At 32.4% G+C, this 11,282-nt stretch overlaps 1 protein-coding gene across 1 annotated transcript; it reads right to left on the bottom strand.

Annotated features, from left to right (window-relative positions):
- LOC109233129 (probable mediator of RNA polymerase II transcription subunit 26b) lies at positions 2,698–6,676 on the bottom strand. The gene is made up of 9 exons (XM_019398900.1): positions 5,724–6,676; positions 5,322–5,390; positions 5,111–5,193; positions 4,412–4,464; positions 4,188–4,309; positions 4,063–4,090; positions 3,655–3,950; positions 3,480–3,570; positions 2,698–3,333 (listed from the first exon to the last, which is right to left on the bottom strand). Exons 1-9 carry the CDS (start codon positions 6,165–6,167, stop codon positions 3,194–3,196), a joined length of 1,326 nt encoding a protein of 441 aa, XP_019254445.1. The 5' UTR covers positions 6,168–6,676; the 3' UTR covers positions 2,698–3,193.

Here is an 11,282-nt window from a genome sequence, read left to right as displayed (position 1 = left end):
ATTAAAAATATGTAGGAAGATTTAATAAAATCAATTTCATAAGAATCCTACATATTGGTAATATATTACCACTCTATAATATTCAATACCAAAAAAAAAAAGGAATTAACGCTAAACGGACTACATAAAGTGTTGAAATTGAGAAAACATTCCCACGATAATATATTATTATATTATATTTGAACTGCTTTCCTACTCAAATAATATTTTGTTCATTATTAATTTTTCGTGTAATATAGAAAAATACCCAATTATTAAAGAACAACTAAGATATTTTTTAAGAATATAAATGTGTGAGAAAAGGAAGAAAAATGAGATTAACTAATATTCAAGAATCTAAATCAACAGAAAATAAATTACATTTTATGTTAAAACCAAATAAACAAATCTTTCCATTAATTATTTAGCAAGAGAATCCAATTAAATTATTTTTTAAATTCATCATATGAGTAAACTTATTTTTCAATTAAAAGAAATCTTAGGGTACATAAATTTATTCCATAAAAAGAGTGTTAGAGATTTAAAAAAATAGATCACAAAGTAAAAAAGATTAGTATAATATTAAGAAGGCCATACAAGTGTTTGAGAAATCACAATCAAAGCTAAATCCTGAACAAGAATAAGTTTTCAAGACTATATTATAAAATATCGACTCTTCAAGACTATATTATAAAATATCGACTCTGGTATAGCGAGATTATCCTTTGTATATGCCTCCAGCAGAATCGAAAAAATATTTCTATGTCATGCATTACTTACAAATATCCGATCAAGGGGCATGATATTGTTAGCAATAAGAACAAGTGGTGTACCAACAACGATTTTATTATGAGGTCGTACAACCCACCTTAGATTTGATATACTTCTTCAAATAACTGAAATAACCATCATATATATATCAAATCAAAGCAATAGTGCTAAATTTATAAGGAAAGCAAAAGTGATAATATGGGATGAATCGCTTTTGGCTAAGCGTCAAACGATCGAAACAATCGCCTAGAGTTTTAGAGATATGTTGGATATCAATGAACCGTTTGGAGGAAAAGTAATAGTTCGGGGGGTGATTTTCGTCAAGTACGATTAGTAGTTCTAAAATTGACCAAAGCAGAAAAAGTAAAAGCTAGCTTGCCAAAATTATACTTAAGACCTCAAATAAAAAATATTCAAATGACAAGAAATATAAAAGTAAGAACAGATCCAACATTCAGTGACTTTTTGCTTCGTGTCGGAAACGAATAAGAGCATCCAGTAAAAGATGATTTGGTTCTTCTAGAACACTTGGTTATCAACCCCAATGGTAATAATAGTGCATTTAATAAGAAATATATATATTTTCATCATTAGATTAAAACGCAATTTGTGCAAATTACATGGTAAAAATTAAAGAGCTATCTTGGCTAGCAAAAACAAATATATTGATCAACTAAGTAAAATGTTGATTGCTAAGTTTTATGGTAAAAACAAAATATTTTTCAGTTTTGACTCAACTGAAGATGATACCAACAAAAACAATAACTACTAAAAAGAATACTTAAATACTTTCATAAAAAATGGCCTTCTACCGTACATGTTTGTAGTCAAGTTCATTATTTTTTGCCTATGTTAGTGTCACCATATTTATATAATAGACTAAGTTAAAATTGATCTTCTATTGCATAGAGGTTAAATTTGAAGAAAAATATGTATGTCATGCTACTGAAAACTTAGATCCGCTGAATAGCTTATGTAATAGTACACATATGGTATATAGAAGTTTTAACAATAACGTGATACATGCAGAACTTATGATACTGGTCAATATGCTTCTAAGTATGTGTTTATCCCCGAATTCAACTTTTGTCTTCCGAAACTAAAGAATATAAGTTTGTGTGAAAATAATTTTCAGTATGTTTATATTTTATACTTATAATAAATAAAGCACAAGGACAAACATCCTAAATATTGAACTATATTTACCATAATATATTTTCTTACGGATAACTATATGTGGCACTTTCAAGAGAGATATGAATATCGACAACAAAAGTTCTGGTTATAGCAGAGTAACCAAAGCATTAGAAGGAAACATATACAAAAAAACACTGTCTATATAGAAGTATTCTATAAGATACGATCACATTAGATACCTTTAAACTACAATACATAATTATCTACATAATATGACTAAAATTGATCATTTATGTAAGTCATTATGATATCCTTTAATTTTGAATTCATGTATTATGCTAATGTAATAATATTTTTTGGGCATTTAGATGATTGTTATAGTATTATATATAAAATTTCTTTCATTAATTAAATTTATTATTCCTTCATATAAATAAATATTTAAACCATCATGGGTCATTATTAACATGCAACGCACATTTATAGATACTAGTAATTAAAAAGATGCCTTCGAACGCACTATCTTTTTATTTTTCATAACCATAGTGTCTGAGTCAAGCTTATGCACATCTCGGCTAATCCATAGGATAATTGTTACCTCATTACCAGTACAAGTATCACATAACTCTATCGACTAAAATTTAGGCAGATAAAGAATTCACCTAATGTCACTTTCGCTATGATTCAAACATCGGTTACCACTTCAACTCTTCGACAGCTAAGTTGCTTCCAGAGAAAGGATGCCTTAAAGCAGTATTCAACACCATTTACATCAACACAAAGAATGGCATGAATTAAGAGCCACACAAATTGCTTGATAGAACAAATTCTGTTATAGCTGCATAAGTCCTCAAGGACTTAATGTATAACCAATTTTTGTATTCCCTTATATTTGAATGATCTCTATACAAAAAAGTCCAACCTCATGAAAAATGCACTTATTCTGTGCAAATTGCCAGTCAGTGCATTTCTATGAAACAAAAGTATGGTTAATGTTCAAGAAATGGTGACCAAAAATTGGGGCACAAATGAGGTCCTGCCAACAGATAAAGATGTTCAGACCAAAGGTGCCAAACCTTGTTCTATAGTTTCAGGAAAATGTCTACTTAAACATTCCCTAACTCGGACAACATTTCAAAACGCATGCCCCAATAGAATAGAGGTCAACTAGATGAGATCCACTATATCTTGAGTAACTAGTTGAAATCAGTAACCTGAGTTGTCTCTGGTGTTCTGCCACAAGATTGACTTGCAAAGGAGGAAGAAAATTTAAGTTTCATTCAAACCATCTCCGTTGAAAAAAGATTCACCGATGACCATTTGGCCAATGCCTATTATGGTTACCAGGTCTCACATGGGAATTTTTATGGCCAGGACCTTGCTTGCGGAAACCCTGCTTGGGGATGTCATTCAACTCCATAACCTGTATTGTCCGCTGCTTCTTGGCTGAAGGACAATAATGAAATACCATCAGATTATGGTCAGATCTTGCAGTGCATCAGTCATTTAATTTCTATCTTTATGAGAAACGAAAAAGAAGATTACATATCCATCAGTATTAAAAGTAGCCACAAATTTGAAATAAAACTAACCCTTTTCAGCTTCTTGGTAACGCTCCTGGAGCTTTCTCTTTGTCGCCTCAAGTTTCACACGATCTGCATCCTCATCCGGGCATTTCAATCTCTAGTACAACGAAATTATGCACAGTTAGTAGGAGATCAAAGCTCTACATGAACTACAGGCTGACTTCCTTCCACAGATACTCACATTTTGTTGAGTAGGCACATGCCTCTGTCGAATTATGCCTTTATCAGATTTCTGCAAGAGTTTCATTTCATCATTGTTGAGCTTCCGTTCAAATGTTGGTTGTATCGGTCTTCCAGGCCCAGAATCACCTCCGAAAGGTTTATTTGGTTTGACAACTGATGTTTGTTTCTTTGGTTTCTCAACCTTCATGTCCTTTGGAGCAGCAGTCACGCTCTCGGCGAACTGCTGCTTCTGGACAGGATTGTCCTTTCTGCCATTTTCATGGCTCTGGTTGAATTCCCCGCTGTTTCGAATATCTGAAAGTAAAATCCTCAATCAGATTAATATACATCTATAACTGTAGAATTCAGAAAAAGAACCGAATGGCGAAAGCTACAGTAAAAATTATAAGAAAAAAGCTCTACTCACTTCCATCGTCATCCATGCCATCAAAGAACTACATCCATCAGGAATGAGGAAAACAAGTCAGTGTCAGTCCCGAAGGCAAGAATAAAAGAATTTGTAGAAGAAAGAAGGGAAGATGCTAGGCATACTTGTGAAAACTCCATTGAAGTGGTCTGAGTAGAAATGAAAGCTAAATCATCCAAGGGCGGGGAAGGAAGTCCTTCCTCCTCTTCATCAACAACGGACGCTTTCATAGACTCTGGGGTGTTCTCTGTACCAATAGTTTGCAACTCACGTCATTAGACTTCAATATGACTGCAAACAAAGACTACGGAAAACTAAATTTTGAAGGAGGGCCAGAAATAACAAGAACCTGTAAAGGCTGTTGTAGCGTTCACCCACGCCTCTACCACAACCTTCCAGTCCCTGTGTCCATGAAAAATGAATCAACATAAGTACTAAGATTTTTCTAGTTTAATTCACTGTATAGGAACAATTATTATTTCTAAACAGCAACTTGTCAAATCCATACATAACCACAATCAGACACACAGAAGCAGAGACATCAAACAGCAGAAGTAGTGTTCGACTGCTAAGGGGTGAGATTAATTACATGCTTCTGCTTCTGATTAATAAAGAATTCCTCAATATAGAAGTAGTTGTTTGTTAAACACGACAGATAAGGCAAGGACCGTCATCACTATCTGTGATATCCAAACTATTATGTAACTTAATAGAAGAAGATATGACGATCAAACGAAAGAGCAAGCGACAAAATTGTGCCAAACCTTAAAAAGGAAACACAGCTCGAAGCTATAATCAGCGACGTAAACTGTAAGAGCCGCCAGATGACAAAATTCCCATGTTCATTTTTGGGAGAGAATTAATGTTCGAAACTAGGACAAAATGAGATATTTAATAACACGAATCTGAAAGTATTTCCTAAATCAGATTACAGCAACCACATTCGCGGATTCAATTGGAATTTTCCTTTTCTACAACACAATACATATTGGCAATCATTTTAGGGTTTATTTCGTAGTTCAACAGCAAGAAAGCAAGAGTTCCATACTCGACCAATGTCCTGGCCAGATGCCGAATATTATTTGAGCTGTGCTTTCTGAGAGCATTAACGGACTTCCCAATCTCTGTGGCCTAATATAAAATAAATACGTTGAGTACGAATTGCTGATCAAAAAATTCTTATGACTAGTCAGATTAAAGTAAGTAGTGCTACTGAAACAAATTGCTCATCAAGTGTGTACAGCAGAAAAAGATCAAACCTTGAGAGTCTCCACAGACAAAGCCATCAGTTGAAGCCTCCTTAAGCACTCGTATATATCTGAATCAGACTGTCAAAAAAGCATCACACAATCAAAACCCTATAATCAAAAAAAGCCAAAACTAGTAATTTCATCAACCAAGCAAGTACAACTATAAATGTCAGTAATAACAATCTAATACTATCCCAAAATGTTCACAACTACATAAAGCAACAGACCTATTCAATTTGGGAAAAACTTAAAGGAAACTGAAATTTCCACATTGTTATGCAGACCTTCTTATATCAGAAACATCACAAGTTTTATTAGACAAACCACAATCATGCACAATAACCAAAAATCTTACTTCATAAGGTCTAAAAACACTTATAAACTAAGTACAAAACAATTGAAGTGAATCACCTCATCGTGAAAGTTATCGATGATCTCTTTGATCCGTAGGACCTCCTCAACAATTTTAGACTCTTGTTCTATCTCATCAGTCAATGCCTCAGCTTCATCATAGCTATAATTACTAATCTTCTGATTCACATTCATTCCAATCTGATCATCACCTCTACTACTTTTGCTTTCTTTAACATCACAACCTCCAAATTCACTAACAAACACTTTGTCATCATCATTAGCAGCATTTGGTAATGCTAATTCAACCTTGTCACAACCAAAACACCTAATGACTTTACATGTGAAAAGCAACTCAGCAATTCTATCTCTTCTCAATTTGAATTCTTTTGGATAATCTACAGCTGCCACCATTACAGCATACTCAATTACATTGAATATATCTGAATTTGCTGTCTCAAAATAATCCCTCCATTTATTAAGTGTCCCAGTAATCTTGGTCATAACTGGGATTAAACAACCCTTCCTTGTAAACAAATTCTAATTAACAACCCAAATAAAAAGATTAAATTTTTATAACACCCAGATAGTAAAAATTCAATCTTTATCTGATTTTGATTATACCCAGAAACTAAAAAATTGAGTCTTTGATAAAAATTCTAATCAGAAACAAAGACTTGTAACAGTAAAACCTCTTATTTCAATCAAAAGATTGACTCAAATAAATTTGTAGTTTACTCTGAAGAAATAAATTTAAGAAAAATATGATAACTAAGATATTCTAGTAAAATTATAAGACAAAAAACTCCCAACCAAAAATCATTATCTTTTGAAAGAACCAATCAAAAGTTTTTAACAAGAGGTGGAATCGGTACAGGAATTAGATTCCAAAATATCAGTGGAAAATTCCACAGAAAAGTTATTAGAATTTAAGGAGATTTCAGGGAATTAACATATCTTAAAGTAACAGAAATATTCTCCTCTCTACAACAAGGAGAGAAGGAAGAGTCTTTTGTTTTAGTTTTTAGCCATTTTATAATATTGTTTATTCTTTTATCCTTTTTAATTCAAAAATATTCTTTCTTTCTTTTAGGAGTCAAAGTTTGAAAATGAGAGCAGGTGAACATGACAAAGAGCGGGTTCATTGAATTTTCAAGTAACAACATTAAAACAATAAAAAAAAAAAAAATATGACTTATATTTGAAAACATTGACTTGTAGATGTTTTTAGTTAGGCATAAAAAAGATACTAATTACGAAAATATGTGTTTCTTTGTTCTCACGAAAATATGTGAATTGTAATAGTTATGATTAACATGGTGCGATTAAAGAATTATGAAACAGACACAAAAGAAAAAATAATTTACAAAGATACTAATATATTTTAGTTCATGTTTTAAGTAGTTTTTAACTTCTAATAAAAAAGTAATACTCCCTCTGTTTCATTTTAGATGACACATTTTTCTTATTAGTTTGTTCTAAAAAGAATGACAAATTTTTACAATTGGACATAAATTAACTTTAAATTCTTCATTTTATCGATTTTACCCTTAATGAAAAGCTTTTATAGCCACATAAATCTCATGACCCCACAAAACTTTTACTCCCTCCGTTCACTTTTACTTGGCATGTATACTAAAAATAGATTTTCATGTTTACTTGTCACTTTACGCATATCAAGAGAAGACGATTTTTTTTTCCTGTTATACCCACAGTATTTATTACTTATTTCAAATTATTTTCTCAAATCCAATAAAATATGCATCAATTAATATGGGTATCATGGTAAATTATGCACTTCATTTATTATTTCTTAAGGGGCGCGAAAAGTCAAAACATGCCAAGTAAAAATGAACGGAGGGAGTACTCCCTTCGGTCCACAATAAGTGATCAATTTGCTTTGGGCACACCCATTAAGGAAATATAAAATTCTAGACAAAAATAGTCAGTGTGACTAAACTACCCTTAATTAAATATTGCAGCATAGTTAATGTGAGGAGTAAAAGACTTTTTAGGGATACGTACATAAGGGTAATTTTGGAAAACAAATTGAATTTTTTCTTGATTATATAAATGGACACTTATTTTAGACCAAAATAAAAAAGCAAGTTGGTCATTTATTGTAGACCGGAGGAAGTATCTTTTAAACTTTTAGGATCACAAATTCCAAAAATCTTCTTGTTTTTCTTAAACTTCGTGCCGAATCAAATTAACTCATCCAAATTGAAATGGATGGTGTAACTCTTTGATAATAACTGCCAACTTATAAATCTCGTTGCATGTAATAAATTAAAAAAATTATATTTTCGTCCGCATATTGAGTTCAGAGTTTCAAAATTTTCAAGATGTATACTGAGGTTTAATTAAATATTTAATTGAAAGCGATTCTCTTATCATGATTGGATACTCTTTAGTGTGATGAATACTTTGACAAAGGTTTATACTTCTTAGCTTGATAAAGGCATTTATCTTATGTAAATTGTATGTTTGAAAAATAATAATAATTATTACTATTATTATTCAGTGGAATTGCAATAATCAGTGGCAAGATTATTCTAATATATAAAAAAAAGGAACTTCGTAAGTAGTCTTAATAAACGCATTTTATTAAGGTAAATTGTATGTAAGTTACATTACTCATCGAAATTACAATAATCAATGGCAAGATTATTCTAATATATATAAAAAGGTAACTTCATAAGTAGTCTCAATATTTGTTTAAGGTAAATTGTATGTTTGAAAAATTATATTATTCATCGAAATTACAATAATTAGTGGCAACTTTATATATATATATATATATATATAAAGGCATTTGTTTAAGGCAAATTGTATGTTTGAAAAAATTATATTATTCATCGAAAGTACAATAATCAATGGAATGATTATTCTGATATACATTAAAAGGTAACTTCATAAGTAGTCTTATTAAGTTCCAAGTGTATATATCATTTGCACTATAGCTTTTCACTCAAATAGACAACTCATTTATGTTAAGTGTAAGTTTGACTAATCTCGTTTTTGTCACTGTATATTAGTATACAAAAGAAACATAAGATCATATATCTATCCATCAATATTTATTTATCTATATCTATATTACTATATAAAAAGTATCAAGGCGCTTAGCAAAATTTCGTTCTTCTTTTTTATCCTTTTAAATATTGAGTTCACACTATGTCAAAATAGTCATTTCAATATTTTTCCAAATATTTAAGAATAATTATTTAGTTAATCCCCTATAATTTAACAATAATTATTTAATTATATTCCTAAATTAATTGTTTCCCTAATAAATCTAGGAAAGTTTTTCTTTCACTACACGCTAGGAAAGTTTGTAGTTCAAGTCCTTTTAAATTTTGGAAGGTGCTAAATTGATATCGCTCCTTTTATGTTTAGGAGACTTTTTTATAGTCAATAAAATTTTGCCGAAGGAAAGTACACTAGAAAAGTTTGTCGTTTAATTCCATATATATTTTGAAGCAGTAAATTTCTCCTTTAATTTTTTGGAGTATTAAACTTCTCCTTTTAGATTTAGGAGACTTTTTTTTGGTAGTTCATAAAATTTTGCATGATTCATAAAAAGTAGGAAAGTTTCGGAAGGAAAGTTTTTCGTTCTACATTTTGCCTAATCTATTGAGACTTACATTGTATTTGTATTTATATTTTGTAGTCAAAGTTAGTTAGATTAGTTAGGGGCAGTTTTGTACTTTCACCTAATAGTTAGATATTTTGTGTATAGTCAGTAAGTTGATACATTTGAGATATACTGTCACGACTCGGATTTCCCACCCTCGGGAGTCGTGATAGCGCCTACTAGTGAAAGCTAGGCAAGCCAACTATTTCGATTAATTTTCTCTTTTTACTTTTCACCTCTTAACAAGCGCAAGTTAACATTTATAAACAGCGGAAATAATAAAGCGGAAGAACGAAATTTAAAAGTTTAGCTAATACCAATACGAATCCATAAACATACTACCCAGAATTGGTGTCACAATCTCACGGACTATCTAAGAATACTACAAACAGGGTCTGAACAAAATAAATACATGTCTGTCTCTGAAATAGAAAAGAGCAGAAAGAAATTAGATAGGAAGGGGACGCCAAGGCCTGTGGACGCCTGCAGGACTACCTCAGGTTTCCGATGGACTGAAGGCAGCAACCCCTAGCTAAGGTCCGTATGCTCCAGTACCGGAATCTGCACAAAAGAGTGCAGAGTGTAGTATCAGCACAACCGAACCATGTGCTAGTAAGTGTCGAGCCTAACCTCGGCGAAGTAGTGACGAGGCTAGGACACAACAAATAATTAACCTGCAGTTACACAATATCTAGCAGAATAATAGTAACAGAAGTAATTCAAAACTAACGGGGAGGGGTAACATGCTATGGGGGAAATACCAACATAAAGAATGACAGTAATAGTAGAATAAGACAATTAAGGCATTTGAACCGAAAACAACAAGAAATCATAACAACAGGAAATAAGTGCACGGCATCACCCTTCGTGCTTTTACTCTCAATCCTCACCAATGCAATCAAGTAATGAAAATGTGCACGGCATCACCCTTCGTGCTTTATCTCTCTTCCTCACCCATATAAATAAGTATGAATGTGCACGGCATCACCCTTCGTGCTTTATCACTCTTTCCTCACCATATGCATCAATACCAATGTAAATGTGCACGGCATCACCCTTCGTTCTTTATCACTCTTTCCTCACCTTATGCATAAGTATGAATGTAAATGTGCACGGCATCACCCTTCGTGCTTTATCACTCTTTCCTCACCATATGCATAAGTATGAATGTGCACGGCATCACCCTTCGTGCTTTATCACTCTTTCCTCACCATATGCATAAGTATGAATGTGCACGGCATCACCCTTCGTGCTTTATCAATCTTTCCTCACCCAAACAATAGCAAGAACAATATTCCGGCAAGGGAATCAACAATAAGTATAAATACGTCCCGGCAAGGGAATCAACAATAAGAATTAAATACGTCCCGGCAAGGGAATCAGCTATAACCAAACTTGTACCAATAATCAACTTCACAATTGTACCTCAACTAGAGCCAATGCTCAACAATAACCAAATACCAAGAAGAAAATCATAAATCTTACTCAACATGGATAATCAACAATTTAGGCATACGTAGTACTTATTAAGAAATACAACAATCACAATTTAAGACCCACGGGTATGCTTGACACCAACGTATAGATACACGTCACCATACCTATACGTCGTACACTATACTAACACATAGAAAATAAGGCACAACACCTATTCCCTCAAGCTAAGGTTAGACCAAACACTTACCTCGAACTTCCACGGCCAACTCAAGACTTAAACACCGCTTTTCCTTTATAATTCGCCTCCAATTTACTTGTATCTAACCCAAATTAATTTAACAACATCAATAAATGCTAAAGAATTTAATCCCAATGCTAAATTATAGGTTTTCTATCATTTTCCCCAAAAAGTCAAAAATCGACCCCGGGCCCGCTTCGTCAGAACCCGAGGTTCGAACCAAAACCCGATTACCCATTCACCCACGAACTCAAATATATAATTTGTTTTGAAATTGGACCTCAAATCGAGGTCCAAATCCCCAAAA

The sequence above is a fragment of the Nicotiana attenuata genome, chromosome 10 (assembly GCF_001879085.1).
Source record: "Nicotiana attenuata strain UT chromosome 10, NIATTr2, whole genome shotgun sequence".
Classification (NCBI taxonomy): Eukaryota; Viridiplantae; Streptophyta; class Magnoliopsida; order Solanales; family Solanaceae; genus Nicotiana; species Nicotiana attenuata.
Note: the sequence above shows the minus strand (reverse complement) of the source record. Positions and strands in the feature narration are given on the sequence as shown.